General features: G+C 39.3%; 1 protein-coding gene across 5 annotated transcripts in view; it reads right to left on the bottom strand.

Moving 5' to 3' along the window:
* Window positions 1-17,149, bottom strand: part of RALGAPB (Ral GTPase activating protein non-catalytic subunit beta) — a 60,019-nt gene that overhangs the window by 21,081 nt on the left and 21,789 nt on the right. For 2 of the 5 annotated variants that reach the window (XM_038158651.1, XM_038158647.1), the window contains 12 exons: window positions 16,918-17,134; window positions 16,195-16,230; window positions 14,265-14,466; window positions 12,719-12,886; window positions 11,848-11,962; window positions 11,464-11,611; window positions 8,895-8,959; window positions 8,595-8,727; window positions 6,490-6,623; window positions 4,463-4,645; window positions 2,250-2,401; window positions 443-630 (listed from right to left, as the gene is read on the bottom strand). In XM_038158651.1, coding sequence (XP_038014579.1) covers window positions 443-630; window positions 2,250-2,401; window positions 4,463-4,645; window positions 6,490-6,623; window positions 8,595-8,727; window positions 8,895-8,959; window positions 11,464-11,611; window positions 11,848-11,962; window positions 12,719-12,886; window positions 14,265-14,466; window positions 16,195-16,230; window positions 16,918-17,134 — 1,741 coding nt within the window. The remainder of the gene's footprint in view (window positions 1-442; window positions 631-2,249; window positions 2,402-4,462; window positions 4,646-6,489; window positions 6,624-8,594; window positions 8,728-8,894; window positions 8,960-11,463; window positions 11,612-11,847; window positions 11,963-12,718; window positions 12,887-14,264; window positions 14,467-16,194; window positions 16,231-16,917; window positions 17,135-17,149) is intronic. The other 3 variants (XM_038158648.1, XM_038158649.1, XM_038158650.1) reach the window with 3 other exon arrangements.

Here is a 17,149-nt window from a genome sequence, read left to right as displayed (position 1 = left end):
GGAGGCCTAAAGCAAGCAGCAGTAATGGTGCAAGCATAAAGGAGACATAATAACCATATGTTAAGCACTTAACTCTATCAAGTTTCCTATAATACTTAGAGTTTTATTCTTGTATGAACAAGGATGTTTCAAAGCGTAATGCTATTTCTTTTGTCCATCACCCATTATTTCAACAGCAGTCAGCAGCAAGAATATGATCTAACTGGTTGAAAGACTTGGACAACTGCATAAACAATTTGGGAAGGCTTGTGCATGTTTGATTATCACTGGCATTCAAGTTATTCCCAGCACTTCATCCCAGAGCAACACTCCGCTCTGTGTGCCCACCCACAGACAGGAAAGCCCCTGAAATGTGAGAGAAACCCTTGAAGTACCTTTGTTTTGCAGCTCTGTACAGAAAGTTCTAGCCTGAGAAAGAAGGAAATGGGAAATCTGAACTTACTCTGTTCATTCCCTAGAGGTTGCTCCAACATGGCCAGAATGACACTGTTGTCCAAAACAAAGTAACGGAAGCTGTGCTTGTTTATGGTAGGGAGACGGGAATATTTAATTAACGTGGTTTCATTCACCAAGCTGCAAGGAGAAGCAGGACCACTAGGAGAAGGAAATGCTCCAAGTAACTGCATAATGCTGCAAGTGAGACAAAAGTCGAGGGTTATGTCAGATTAAGTGAACTGTTCCACCCAAGCACAAACTTTCACTCACATTCTTCATCTGTATCTTGACCTAGCAGTTACATTATCAGAGCATATTTGCCCTCACCCATCATGTTGTTTTAAAATAACCAGCACGTTTAGAAAAACATGCATGAAAATCTACAAAGAAGGGTACTCTGCCTGTAGAATAAGCTTCTTTATAACCTGGGTTATAAAGCTATTAAGACGTTCTTTAAAGCATGAAAATATGTACCCTTCCATAGCTTTATGTTAATTTTTAAAACATTATTTCTCCAACCGTCCATACTTTAGCCCTTTCATATCAACAAACAGGACAGACATGGCAGTCCACTAGTTAAAATTGCCTTTCCTTTCTTCAAGTCCAGATTACAGTAACTTAAAACCCTTTAAGGAGTTGGCACCCGAAAAAGTCCAGGATCACACAAGCACAACTATCACAGATGGTAATCTTCCCTGGAAGAATGCCTCCAGGTGGGGTCCAACAGTGCCCACCTCCTTGGAGCCACAGCCTTAGGAGGCCCCTAGAAGCATAGTTTTAAATCATTTGAAGTTGTACAGGGTCTCACTAATTAGAAATTGAAAATTTCTATGGCAGGAACCAGTAATGAGAATTGTCCAGTGTTGGACTGAAGTTCACACGATCTAAGCCAGGACTTTACCACCCTTAACACCAACACCCAGAGCAAAAGTAAGTCTATTGATTGCCCTCCCCACACACTTTCCCACTTTACTGTGAAAACAGTTTCATCTCTCTAAATTAAAATAAACACTTTCAGGCAACAATACAGATTTGTCCACAAGTTCCAAAGAGTAGTTGCTTTTCCTTGGAAATTACACAGTTGTTTTTACTAATAGTATTGTTTATAACAGTTGGATTCTAAAGCAGAGCAAAAAAGAAACCAGCTATTGCCTTTTGCAAAACACATTTATCCTCCCCATCCTCAATCTGTCCTGTCTGCCACTATGCTGTTCAGCTCATAACACAGTGCTTTCCAACTTCTCTGGAGCAAATCCCAATTTTCATCTCTGTGCTTCCCTTCCTCAAACCCACACATTATCTGTTACTGCATTTCCAGCAGAACCTCTCAAATTTATTAATCAAGCCCAATGCTGTGAGCAAGAAGCCATCTGATCCTGCTCCAGCATATATGTGCTGCATGTGCCATTCCCTGCTGTCACACAGTGTCTACCAGTTTCCTAACTAGAGTAGGGACAGCATATGTTGTCAGGCTGAGGAGAAGAGGAAATGGGAAGACAGAATCACTGGGGTAAGTGAAAGAGAGAAGGAATTGCTGTCTGCAGAGAGGCCTGGCCAGGAACAGAACACTACGGCTGGAGGAGGCAGGAGGGGAAAACAGTGATCAGAGGGATCTGTTTTCTGTTAAGACCTGCAAAGGGAGAGGGAGAGATCTAAGGCAGAGCACAGCCCTGCCCAAAGGCAAAGACAGGGAACTTCTGCCTAATTTCTTAAACACTCTTGTTACATCAAGGGCCACCAGCTGCAAACTCCCTATTAAGCACTCTCAGACAAGGCAATACTGAACATTAAAAGTGCTCTGACAAATTACATACCATGTCAGTGTAGCTTCAGCAGCATCCTTCACTCGCATGGATGCAGGGTTTGGCTCCTTATCTCCTTTGTATTTGACCTCCTGTTCACTGTTTTTGGATTTACTCCCTGAAATGCCCAGCTCCACAATCTCCAATACCTCTTTTAAACAATCCTAAAACACAAGAACCACCTTGAAGCAGAAGCACTTGGATAAACATATCCAAAACCTCAGGGAAACAGTGATATATCATTAAGTAAAAAAAACACTGCTTGTAATATGAGCTCTTTATTTAAAGGCAGAAGATTACTCCTACACTGTTAAAATACGATCACGTTTGCTATAGAACTGGTATTTTTTCTGTTTATAGATGTGTACTTATATTATCTATTTATATTCTAATGGTAAAAGGTCTCTGAATGGATAAATACACACAATGTATTTCATTGTATGTATACCAAATTGCCAAGAGGACTATTATGAATGCAACAGAAAAATGTAAACATACTTTAATATATAATAAATGTATTTCTAGGACACTGCAGAAGTTTTAAGTTTTAAGCACATTAAGAATGAACTCATCTGGAAAGCTGCAAGGAATCCTTTTCCAAATTTTTCAATTGCCAACATCATTAGTAAAATACATTAGTATTTTATTAGTAAAATACATCACGGTATTTAATTCACCAAGAGAAAAATAAGAACATTCTAGAAGTACATTGTAAAAGCTTCAACAAATCTATTACAGGATAAGCCAACACTCAGTACAACTACAGATATGACACACCAGTGCTGTGCAGAACAAAATCACCCGCTGAAAATATTCAGATTACTACAACAAAGGTTTGGATATCATGGCTTGAGCTACAGAATAATAAAGAAAGACTTCTCCTGAATAAATGATTAAAACTGAACACAATTGGTCAGGTTGTACCACCAGAAACCAGACAGGTTTCTGTGTCTTGGCCTTTGTCCTTCCTTATATTCATTGTTGATATAGAATAAAAGGTGAAGACAAAAATCAAAGTTCTCTAATAGAGTAAAATTAGCCAGCACTGAGCTGAAAAGACTGGCCACAAATTGCAGCAGGAGTTTACAGAGTAGCAATATAGCACGTGAAATTTAAAGCAAATGTCAGAGGAGGCACCTGGAAAGTTGCATTTTTAATACTTGCAAATGTAGGGAAAGGTTCTCATCTGACTGTCATGACTCAAGAATGAGCTACTCAATGTCCAGTACATAATGCACACAGTATGTAACACTATCTCTCTACAGTGGTAATTGAAATAAAAAAGACCATAATGAAACAGAATAAAGCATTATGCAACTGACTAAACACAACCTGTGCTACATTCAGTACTCCAAAGTACATGCAGAAAGCATCTTTAAATGAAGTTCTGCAAGTGGGTTTTCAGTCTTCTTTTTTAAAATATATATATTTTTCTACGTTACAGAATAAACAAAATATAAAGATATGTAATGCTCTTTGTAAAAAGATAACAAAAGATATGTAATGCTCTATGTAAAAAGATAAAATATTACATAATACATATATATCTATTATCTATAAAAACACAGCAAGATCCCTAAGTTGGCTCTGAAAGAGACTAACAATGAAAACATGCATTCAAATTTCTTCATTTTTTATTAAACAGCAGGGCAGAAGGCAATTGAAAACATGTTTCTCTGCTCTTCTCAAGCATTTTTCTCTTCTCATTTCCTGCTCTTCTCAAGCTTCCCAAGTAAATTCCACCTTACACTGAGCTATGCTTTGCTCAGTTTCTAGAAAATTGGTGAAACAAACTCTGATTATCAAAATATTAACATCAAAGGAATTCTGTAAGCCTAGAAAATGAAAATGCTTTAGTAAGGTAAGAGCTGAGAAATGAGGAGATTCATGGCTACCTGCAGCAGGTAGCTATGGGATACCCCATTAATTTCTATATTTCTCTTTTGGTTTTATCCAGGTTTCTTTTTTTCTCTCTTTTTCCAGTTTCACAAACCAGGAAGACTGAGACATTGCTATAACTATAAAGGTAATTTTAAAGCAAAAAACTGTATCGGCAAATAAAGATCTGGAATTAAAGTTCAGAAGTATTTTGCACAGAAACTATTTTTGAAATTCTTAAGAAAGCTAAGCAAACAACACTATTTTAAAGTATTGAGAACAGACAGGTTGGGCACAAAAGGCATTTCAGATGCAGAACTCAAAATTTATCCATGGGAGACTCTGACCTTCTCATCCAGCATGTCGGGGTGCTCCGTGAGCCAGACACAGAGGCACTGGAAAGCTGCCACAATCATGGAGTGCAGGTCCCGGGAGTGCAGCGGGGCTGGGCGGCTGCACTGGTAGACGATGTAGCTGCACACGGAGCTGATGGCACGCTTCCGATCCACGGGATCAACTACCACCTTCACCTGCGTCAATAAGGGCAACAGCATGTGAATTCCTCCACAAATATCTTAGAGAAAAACAGTTTTTGAAAATATTTCTAAATGCAGTTTCAAGAAACAGCAATAAACTGAGCTCTTTTTTGATTACAGCTTAAAATTGCAGGTAAAATTATTTAACAGTGATGGATACTGAAACTAAAAGTAAGAAAAAGGTGCACTGGGGTATGACCACATTGCATAGCTTGGTTTCAAAGAGCAGAAGTGGGACCAGTATGGCTCGGTAAGAAACTAAATGTAAGCTGAATTTGCAGTATTGAAATTTTTTCCCCACAAACGCCTCTTCTTCAGCTCTGTAACTCCATTCTGTATCTCCAAGAACCCACTCACTGCTAACTCTCCCTTCCATAGGGCTTCATTCTGCTCAAGTAACTTTCCCCTAGACATAGTCTCAGCACAGTAACTTTCAGCACTGGTAAAAGGAACAAAAAAGCCATCCTTGGACAAGCAGACTGATAAAAACCCCAGAACCTCTTCCCCAAAACTCACTGCAAACACCTCTCTCCGCTTCTTTCCCAGCTCAGGGCTGCAGAGAGCAAGGCTCCAGACAAGAAGGTCAGGAAACAGCTCAATGAGCCATGAGGATCTGAACTGTAAGGCTAAAAAACTCTCTCTCTTATTCATGGCTTGTGACTCAGCACAGGAACAGATGGATTCTTCTAAGTCTGTAGCATCTGACCATGCTTATCCAAGCAGGAAGGTGGATGGACTTGCTGGTGCCAGCACTGAAGCCTGGCAGCTGTACTCCACAAATGGGAGTGACAATTCAGAGCCCCAGGATTTAGCTAGAACATCCTTCAGAAGCTCATGATCTACAGCAAACAGAGTCCCCTCAAGATGAGCTTATGATAGGCAGGTTTGCGAACCAACACTCCTGCAGGAAACAAGATTTTTGACTTTTCTAAGTCCCACTGATAACTGCCAAACAGACACAAGACAGGAGAACAGCCCCTACCTGAGAAAGGCTTTGGGACATGTCACCTCCAAAGACACATGCAGAACAAATCCCCACAGTAGTTCCATAGGAGGAAGTGATCTGTTTTTCCCCACTTTGTTGGGGGAATATATTCCAGGGCAAGAATTACTTCAGTTGCATGAGAATTATACAAAGACTACAATATTTAACATTAACCTGGGAATACATTTGAAAAGATAATATATTTCCACATTCCCATAATCCTGGAAGAAAAAAAAACAAACCAAGAAGACCCTGGCTTAACTACATAAGCTGCAGAAAGCCCTGGTTCTGTATGGTGCTCTATAAGATCCAATAATACACATTAATTCATTTCAGAACACTTTCAAATACATTCTTCAGTTCACACTACTACAGTAGTGAATAAACACCCAGTCCAATATGGCTCAGTGCTGATTTAATGCTCTAAAAACTGGCTGAGACACACATTAAAAGAGATCTGTTGAGTTCCTGAGGGATTATGTCAGGAAATGCTAAATTGTCACACCAGGTTATAATGGCTGCTCTAAGTACACTTCCTATTAGCAGTACACTACGTTTTATCAAGCTCTAAAAACTATTTCCAAGATGAGAGGGAAGAGAAAAAAATGGTACAACACAAGTTTCAGCTAAAAAGCATTCCCAGGCCATGTGTCCTTTGAGCCACAGTGTGTTTAAACTGTGCGGGAGAAGATTACCTGCAACAACAGTCCTGTTTCCTTTTCATTTCCAAACAGAATAGTTGCTAACAAACTCAGCCACAGAATCTGTTTCGTGGCATGACTTTCACCCAAGGCAGCAGGACCACAACCACCCTGTGAGAAGGGGCCAGAGCACACCAAGCTGCACGTCTCACCTTTGCCAGTCCAGAGAGCAGCTCCAGGGCAGCCAGAGAGATACTCATGTCCTGCCTCCACTGGGAGTTGAGCCTTTGGGTTACCAGGTGAATGCTGCGGATCAGCAATCCAGCAGCTGTATCTGTATGAAGAGCTAGGATATAACCCCAAAACCACACACCACAGGGAGGGAAAATAACTAAGCATTAGTGACAAAAAGCAAAGCACAGGCACAAGGCAAAGCAGACACAATACAGACATAAAATAAACCCTAACCATCTTGAAACTGGTTGATGCCTTTTGCACAGGTTAACTCCCTCGCGTACTCTCCAGGCATTATACAAACCCATTCAGACCAGCTAGTTCAATTTAATTTTTTTTGAAGACATTTTGAATAATACCAGAGCTCTGCTGCATTTCAGCAGCAGAACAGCCAGCTTCAGGTTTTGCTATAGTACTTAAATTGTCCATGTCATGTTATGTCTTTTAGTCTCAGGAAAACACATGCTTTGGTAATGTATATTAAACATTAGTAGTTGTACTGAGGAACTAAGGAGAACATGTCATTTCAGATATCTGTGTCAGAAGTTAACCATTCTATCCACACCTAATGTTTATCAAAAACTGCACTAGTTCAATAGACACGGATAATGAAAGAATCAGTGCTAGAGAAACAATTCTTTTTAACCTTCTGTTTCCTTGAACCTTTAACTGAAAATTAAAAATGGAAAATGTTTTAAGTATCAGTTGCTGTCACTTCAAAATACTACGAAACATAAATACTATCCGTATTTGTTAAAACTGAAGTATGCAAATTAATGTCAGAAATAAACTGGTCAATGACTAGTTATAAAGAGACACGAGAACTATAACAGATAAGGCATATCCTTCCCAAAATTTAAATGACCTTATTTAACACTCAAGGAGTATGTCCAGTGTTACACCAGGAACAGATTCAAGAGTTTACTATGGCTGAACAGTAACAATAGACCATCATGTTTTCAATTTTCCCTTGTTTGAAGCATCCAGTGGAAACACCAACTCCTTTCAAAAGCTTATTACAGCCTTACCTTCTGGGCACAGGAAATTTTAAAAATCAAAAAAAATGAAAACTTGAAATATATTTTTGTAGTGTAATGTCATGGTATGAAGACTGTAATTCAAATATTTAGAATATTTTTAAAATCTTACAAACGAGTATTTTTACAAGCACTTGTCAATGAAAACCCACATAAATTAAACACAGAATTCAAATGGTGTGCAGAAAACTAGCACTTTGATAATTTCAAACAAGCAAATCCTTGGGAAAAGGGGAAGCACCAATATGTTTACATGAATCCCTAGAATTTACTGAAGCCTTTCCTGATAATCTCCCTCCTCTGGCTATTTACAGAACTAGTTAAAAAAAACACCACCAAACATTTTTGGTTGGTGATGATAGAATTGTCAGTCTAGGCTACAATATAATGAAGGTGATTTGTTCTCACATTTAATTGGCCAACATCAGTTAAACTGAAGACCAAAGGAGCAAATGAATTGCAGGATCTTGACAGTCAGCCAGCTTACCATACACAGATTTAGAACATGGATTTTACTACAGAGAGTCAAAAACGAACAGTACAAGACATAAACTAAAGTTAATTACTAAATTCTATTGTTACAGCATATGACATATTACAAGCCTTCTGCTTACTTGCTCTATAAAAGTTAGAATCCCTGGAATGTTCTTTAAATGTGGTTTAAGAAAAGGTCCTGCAGAGGTCAGATGAGCATTTGGAATGCTATTAAAACTAATGAAGTGATTAATTTACACTTGGTGTACATATATCCCATTCTTGTTGACAGAAATTAGGTGTCTTTAAAACGTAAGTGAAAGTAAAGTTTGCAAACACCTTTTTCATAAGCTTTTACATTCTGATTTTGAAAATGTTTAGAGTTCTTCAGTAGGGTTAAGACAACCACAGGAAGGGCACACGTGAATGCAGACTTGCAGCACACAGCTGGGCTATCCACCTGGCTTCAAACACCTGGGCACATTAATCCTTTAGCCAGAACTGTTACAGACAAACCCAGAAAACATCAACCTGGCATACTGTGACAGGGTTTTCCAAAGAGCTATCCTTACCATAATCCCTCAGGAGGGCCTGTGCTGGCCGCTCACTGTCAGGTGTCGTGGGCTCTGTGCTGCCACCGCTTGCAGTGCTGATGCCACTGTTTGTGCGACTGTGGCTTTTGAAGAGGTTGTTTTCACCACCATTCTGCAGAGTGAAAGGCAGTTTAGAGAGATGAGAAAATTTCTGAGTCCCCCATGCTGCCAGATACAAAAGACCAAATCTCAAGATGCTATCTGAGCCCCTTCCACTTGCAGGTAAAGTGAGGAATGCATTCTTTCTGAAGAAGTAACTTCAGAAACAAAAATACTCACTGTTTCCATCTGACAGCCAATGGCTTCTAGCAGTGCTGAATCCTGAACAATATTTAACATTGCACCTGCAGAATCAGATAGAAGAAGGTAACTATGGACTACAGAAGAATTCACCACTAAAAGTTACCAAGCAGCATAGAAGGTCTAACATAGAGGTTTGCAGTCCTGTCTTATAAAATCTCTTATTAAGACACAGGACTTGCTTTGAGCTTAGCCATTTGAAGCAGATGAAAGTTGAGACAGAGCGTGCTTTCAGCTATGTTAAAAATGCTTTGAACAGAATCTAAAAAAGACTGAGAGGGGATCTCATCATTACACAACAATATCTCAAGGTGGGTGTCCAGAGGATGGTGCCATACTCTTTAATGGCACCCAGCAATAGGACAAGGAGTAATGCACAAACTAAAATACAAGAAGTTCTACCTCAACATGAGGAAACATCCATGGAGGGTGGCAAAGCACTGGAAGAGGCTGCCTAAGGAGGTCACGGAGTCTCCCCTCTCTGAGGACATTTAAAACCCATCTGGACAGGTTCTTGTGTCACCTGCTCCTGCTGAGTCTGCCTTGGTAGGGAGTTAAGACTGAATGATATCCAGAGCTCTCCTACAGCCCCAACTGTTCTGTGATAGGTCTGTCAAATTCCTCAGTTTGGAAGGATTTCGGCTTTACAGAAGGGCTGAAGTGGTTCCTTATCTTACATCAGACTGTGCTCACTTAAAAACTCAGGTTACCTGCTTGGCAGCATCAGCCCCAGATGATGAGGGAAGCAATAAAGACATGGACCTGAAACTGGCTGACACTGGCACATTTGGTGGCTTCAGTTTAAATTTTCTGCCTCCTTCCCCTGTCTCGTCCATCAATGAACATTTAGGAGAACACAACTTACTCTATGAAGGGAAATGACAGGACAAGGAGGAATGTTTTCACACTGAGAGAGGGCAAGGTGAAGTGGGATGGTGGCAAGAAATTCTTCCCTGTGTGGGTGGGAAGGCTCTGACACAGGCGGCCCAGAGAAGCTGTAGCTGCCCCATCCCTGCAATGGTCCAAGGCCAGGCTGGACAGAGCTTGGAGCAATCTGGCATAATGGAAGGTGTCCCTACCCAAGGAATGGGGGTGGAACGCTTGGTGGAATAGCAGGGTGGAATGGCATGAGCTTTAAGGCTTTTTTTCCAACCCAAACCACTCTGTGATTCTATGAAATGCACCACTTGCTGCCAAACATTTACTGGCAGATGGAAACAAACCCTGCTCTTTTTGAGATGCTGGTGGCACATGTGAGAATTCCTGGCTAAACTGGAGATTCATGAATCCCCTCCAGCTAAATCCAGCAGGAAATAACTTCACATATGGAAAAAGAAGAGGAGAATTACAGGGCAGGTGAACTGGCAGGGACAAGCACGGGAATAATAATTCCCAGTAGAAAAGCAATTCCAGGTAGAGCAGCTACCCAGCTGGCTGCAGACCAACTCAGTATGGAGGGGCATGGGACCACAGGGGTGGGATTTAACAAAGTATCACCCTGAGGTGTCAGACATAGTATTGGAGGTGGGACAACCTCAGGTGCACCAATGCTCTGAGAGTCTTACTTGGCAACCACAGATATTCTCACCCCTTCACCAGCACTGGATGCAAATTATTCTTTCAAATTATTCTCCTCTAGTCTTCTGTGAGAAAAGAACCTGCTTAAACTATTGCAAGATAACCTTCCTAAAGTCTTTGCAGACTTGGATTTGTTTCCCTTCCTTTAACTATGCATCATTTTCTTGCCCTCCCCTGTTAAGCAGATAAACTGTCTGCCTCCCAGAACAAGGCAGACACTCCTCTCACACCACAAGACTGTTGCCTTTTTAAACAGACATAAGGAAAGTGGTAAGGGCAAGAACACCATCATGTTGAAATAAAAAAAGAATAAGGGGGGGACAAGTAAGAATAATAGTCATATACATTTATACTTCTCTGAAAACATATTTAATTTGACAGATTATGCACTATCCAAGTTTTCATCTTCTGCTTCCTTTCTGAGTATTCACCATAATGGTAATTCACTCACTACCTTGAAGAACAGTTTGCCCAACAGTTTGTGTATAGTGCAGCTTCACACTCTATTCCAAAACTTTTGGATTTTGTCTGAGGAGTTACACACCACTAAAAAATCTCTATTTTGCCAATGCTGGACGACCAGTCACCAATATGTCAATATGCTTCTTAGGCTTAACTGTGCCAAAACCTAAGGTTTTCTCTGAAATCCATTAGTCAGGAATCCTTCCTAAAATTATGACATTTTTACCTACTTCCATTTCCAGTTATGACTGGCTTTCTGTGCTAAAACGTGCTTTACTCTTACTTCTACTTTTCACATACTACTCCACATAAAAAGAGAGAGATTAACAAAAATGTGAGGCTTTTAAAGATGTTTTCATAGTATGAGGGAGATTACACATATGACAACCTGCCAGGAATTTAAACCTTCTTCTTGCAAAGCAACACGACTAATAACCCATATTATCACAGGACAGATTAAGACAGACATTTCTATAATACAGCTAATAAATTAAAAATCTGAAATAACCTAGTATCATTTGAGTGTTGTTGGGATCAGTTTCCGTTTGTAAAGCTCCTATAAGGATATTCACAAGCCTCAGCTTCAAGGACAGAAATGTTACTGGTTTATCATATGCTGAGCTTTCATCATTGCTGAATTTCCCTTCCAGGACAACCTGAAGAAAAAATACACTTATTTCAGTATCAATTAAAGATGATAGCAGCAGGGTTTCAAAAGCCAATGTTCACAGCACGCATTGTTACTGACACACTGTAATATGGTCTTACTGTTTCACCTTCACTGGAAGAGTTCCAGTGCTAAAGAAAACACCCAATACAACCCACAACCCATCCAAATCCCACTCCCAGGGAAAGAAAAATGGAACACAAAACATAGTGATAAATGTACTACCTCAGACTTTATTGTTCCAAAATGGTGAGGGAGAGGCAACAGAGATAGCAAGATGTTAATGGAAGCTCTTCTTAGCTCTGTGGGGTTTACATAGATTTTAAACTTTGAGAGTTCCCTGCAAAATCAAAGCATCAGACAGTTAAATAACTTTTCACAAGAATCTGGAGCCAAATGCAACGAAGTTAATATCAAATATACACCCACCCTATGGTCTTAAGTAATCTGCAGTATGCAATGTAGCTGTTTCTTTCTAAGACCTATCCAAAAGAACCAGTGGCTCAGATTTAAACCCAGGAGATAAAGAATGCTTTTTGTCTAAATGCCTAACATCAAAATGAAACATGGTACCAAGACATAACACATACATTGAAGAAGGTATGCAGAGACTACTATTAAGTGCCTAACTTAGCAAAACATTCAGAAATCTATAAAGCTCTGATAAGAATCTACTCCAACTTTTCCATTTAATGATGCATAAGATTACTTACTTATTGAATACACTGCAATAACAGCCACTAATTAATATCTTGTGAAAGTTTAGTTTAAAATCAATAGGCTTTCAATATATTTTTTACATATTTCAATATATTTTCCTATTCTTAAAGGCACTGGTTTGCATCAATGAATATGCAGCTAACATCTCATATATTTCATTTAAAATAAGCACTGTAATTGCTTTAAAGAAAACTGCATTAAATAAAACAGAACATTTGAGCTTGCACAGCGTTGCTATTATTGCCATTGAATACACACACACCCTGAGGGCCCTACATCAGAAGGCAAAATTCCTTTGGTGAAATTATGCAGGAATGACAAAAGACAAATACCTCTCATCATCTCTGATAATTTTTATATGGAAATGGCAATTTACCTGTCAGGTAAAATAGTCTCCAGAGCCGAAATGAAGTAGGGAACCACAACATCAATGCCTTTCAGGTCACAGCAGAACAGAGGAGGGGAGTTTAGAATAACACTGGCAAGAACCGGGTGGCAAACGAAATCTGCTATCTGCAAACCCTGAATTAAAAGCATGTAAAATCTGACAAAGAAAGATAAGATTTAATTATTTGCACATAAAATCATCAGAACCTCACATGATTCTGCAGCCACTATTTGATCTTTTCTATATAAAATAGAGTAAGTTTCAAAAATAGAGCTAGGAAATGTTGATTTAAATCTTTCCCTACATTACTTAAGCACAGGCAAGCACACCTGACCAGCTTAATAAACCCTCACAAATGACAGGTATTTAATGCGAAAAGCTAGTGCAGCACAGTTTTACTGAATTCTTTCACTTGTTGCAACACCCAGACTGGGAGCGGAGTAAGCACAAGCAGCTGGTTACTAACGGTGGATCACCTGCTCTCCACTACTCCCTTCCCATTAAGGGTGGGAGCAAGACCTTGATTTTAACTCCCCAATACAAGAAAAATACTGTGAAATCTTGGGGGAGGCAGTGGACAGAACAATGGACAGGATGTCAGGACAGGACACACTGATCAACAATTTGGAAAACAAGACTAATCTTAACCATCATAACCACTTCAAATGAAAAAGCAAGGGCAGAAACCCAGCTACCCAGTTAGCGTCTTTTGCAGGTTCTTGTTAGAGAACGTGTATGCCCTCTTACTTGTTTCAAAAGTCTTGTAGACACAGACACAGAGGAATTCCACTGACTGCCAAGAGAAATATGAACTATCTATACAAAAAATACTACAACATCCCAGAAATAAAATTGTTCAGACTTCTGGGAAGTTTTAATGCCATCTGGGACAAATGTACTTGAAAAGTTTGAGAGAATCGTTATTTAAAATTGATTCTCTGCCTCTAGCATTTGCTATTTTACATAACAAAAATTTGTGGAAAAGGTATATTATTACAGGCAATATTGCTTCATTTTCTCAGAAATAAAACTGAACACAGAGGTAGTTCAAACACAACTGCTTCAAATAATGGGATATTACTGCATTTCAATACTCAGAGGGTGAAAAAAAAAGCAACTACAAAAATCCAAACCCACTGATGTGATATTTGACAACACAAAATAAAGTGTAAAAAGTCTTATGCCTGCATATTTATTTTTCCATCTGAACATATTCAGTGACAAATTCAACAAAAATAAAAATACAGGAGGCAAAAAAGTGCCAAAGAAAATGTTCCTTCCAGCTTGAAGCACTTTTAAGGTACTCTCCTTCAACTGAAACTTGAAGAAAACTCAGTGAAAAGCAGCATCATGAAAATGTGAGAAGAAAACAGTGCTGGGCTTAGCCAGAAATCTCACCTCCAGCCTCTGAAGGCCAGCTAGGTGTTTTTAAATTGGCAACACAGGATTCAGACAGCAAGTGAATGCTATTCACTGGGAATTAATCTGCATCATAAAGTTACACCAATAAAGCAACTGGAAGATAGGTTAGTACCGGGATAGGTAAGCTGGTAATATTTCCTCCCCAGTCTTCTTGCTACAAAATATCCTACACAGTGTCCCGCATGCCTCTGCCCTTCCTGCTTCATAGTTGTCTGGGAATTCACTTGCATCAAACATGGGGTTGGAAGCCATAGTGTCAGTGGACATTTGGGATCCTTTCCGGCGGAACTCCACACTAGCCTGCGTTGCTATAGCTGGGAAGAGAAAAAACAGCATTTCACTGTGCATGATAATGTACAGAATAGGCTCATGGGATCCTGGACACAAAGATCAAGTCCAATTTAGTAGTTAACATGAAGCTATTAGTTCACTGCATTTGAGCCAGTGCCTCTGTTTAGGAAATATTTGTGGGTGTACCTAACTTGTTTACTTCATATGGATGACAACAACTGACCTTCATATCCTAGAGACTGTCCCAGCTTTTTGCTGGGAAGAGAGCGCTTATATCCAATACTAGCTTCCTACCCTCTCTCAAAGGGCAAGGATCTGCCTCACCTGGTTCTGGTACCCACAAAAACGAAGTGCCACCTTCCCTTGCTCCCTTAAAAAACAAAAAAATTTTCGATGGTGCCATTACTATTGACCTTCGCTTCCAGCTGGCCAACTCATCTCATGCTGCCCTGAATACCAAGCAGCTTTCATCCAGTTTTGTTGTACAAACATACTTATTAAAAAATAATCAAAAAATTTTAATGCACCATATGACAAAGAGCAGGTTGTGGAATCTCATTCTCCTAATCTGGTCCCTCTCCTCACATGATCACTAAGACTGCCAAATAAATAAGAGAGCCTCCATAGAGCAGCTACCATGGGTTAGCCATCTCCTGCTCCCTTATCCTGCAAGAAGATCTATGACCCTCTCAGAGGGTCTTGACGTGGCTCTGCCCAGCTCTGTTCTCCCTCCCTGCAGGCCAGTTCTGCCAGTCCACAGCACTCCAATCCATGTCTTTCTGGAGAGATTTCAGGTCTCCCTTTCACACATCAGCATTGTGTGGATACGAGACCACTTACTCTGTTGGCTACATCCTTTCTTCCAGGATAGCTACCAAAACAAAATATATACTGCACTCAATGTGATTTTTTTTTCAATTGTTTTTCCTCTTCCTTGGACAGCTTTGCTCTAGGATTACTAACATCTTACAGAGTATGTTCCTGTTTTTAGCTAAGACTGGATGGATTTCCAAAACTTTTATGAACTACAAAAGCAAACAGCAGACAATGTGTACTCCTGACATAATTACACCTATGTGTTTCTACCAGACAAAGAGAACTTCTCCTGTCTCAGCTCTGGGACACTGGGGAACAGTAGGTTCACAGTCAGCCTTGCAAACAAAGGCATGTTAACATTTAGCAGTTTGAATACCAGATAATTTACAGATAGGGTGCTTTTACGTTTTGTTTTAAAGGAAATGTCTCAATCACAAGTGCCTACTCCTAATTTTTTGTTCTCAAATTTATCATTTAACCTACATTTACCTCATAAATTTTTGTTGGCATTAAGTAGAAAATAAGTACAAATCTTTATGCATCTTCCCATGAGCCATTTTTTTGTCCTAAATAAGCTATCCAGCAATATACTGTAGTTGGAAAAAACACTACATGCACAATGCATACAAATCAAACACTAGGTCTGTAAAATAAGCTTTAAGTAAAAAAAACATGGTTAGTGCAAAGTCCTGAAATTTATGACATGATCACAGACTAAAGTACAGAAAAGATGGGTCTGATTCAGGCAGATTAATTTGCTTTTGCCAACAATCCTCCCCATTCAAAAACACACACAAAAAGAATTACTTGTTTTTTTCAAGTTAAAGTGCAAAAGCTACAAGAGACAATGAGAATGAATTTACAAATAAAATATGGGATTATGGAAAAAGAAAAGCATGACCGCAATTAAGGAAAAGCTACTGGTTCCTACTTACAAGATTTATAAGAAAGAAGAATTTGGATAAAAGATGCTGCAAGATAATAGAAATAAAATGGAAACAAATCAAAGGACAGCAGTAGTTATAAAATACTTTTAAGATGGTGAAATTGTAATATAATTTAAGAAGCTTTTAGCTTTCTAAAAAATAGATTAAAAGCTTTATGATACAGCAAGCTTGTTAAACACATAGGAAATTGGCATACAGGTCCAAAATTATGGTTTTGAAAGTATCATGCAAAACAATGAACAAAAAGTTACAAAATACTACTAAAATTTAGAGCTGTTCATATCAACATACACCAGTTCTTTAACAGAAGGTATTAACCCTTCTCAGCTCACAGACCTGTCCCGATGGTGCACTTGGAGCATACACCAGGCTATCCTAAGGCTCCTCTGAAATGGAGTATGTCTCACAGAAGGAAAATTACTTACCTGCAATCTCCTCACAGCAGGATTTGTTGCCTCAGTATCATAATTGGAAGTGCCATGCTTGGTAGAGCAAAGGAGTATTTAATAATAAAAAAGTGAACTTTTTTAAACTTTGAAATCCCCAAACAGCTGCTCAGTTAATAGCAGATGCTGGCTCAGCTCATGGGATTAATTACAACACAGCACTTCAAATTTTCCTTTTTTTTGATTATGCATGTGGTAATCTTGCAGGTAGGAAATGTCAAGAAAACAAGGAAAAAAGTGTACATATATTTTTTGTAATATTTACCAGTCATGCTGCTGTCTCTGTTTATTCCATTTTGAAGTTTACAGTGAACAAATGCTGCATCAAATAACCACGATCCAAAGAGGTTCAAGATGCTGTTAACCTTTGGCCTGCGAGGAGCTGGAAGTGGCCGAGGCTCAGAGCTTGTCTGGTTTGGGCTAGAGAGTGGAGAAGTAGAAGAGGGTTGGTGCTGCACTTTTGAAGCATGTGCAGTAGTTACCTGTTTGAACAGAAG

Source organism: Motacilla alba, chromosome 20 (assembly GCF_015832195.1).
Source record: "Motacilla alba alba isolate MOTALB_02 chromosome 20, Motacilla_alba_V1.0_pri, whole genome shotgun sequence".
Lineage (NCBI taxonomy): Eukaryota > Metazoa > Chordata > Aves > Passeriformes > Motacillidae > Motacilla > Motacilla alba.
Note: the sequence above shows the minus strand (reverse complement) of the source record. Positions and strands in the feature narration are given on the sequence as shown.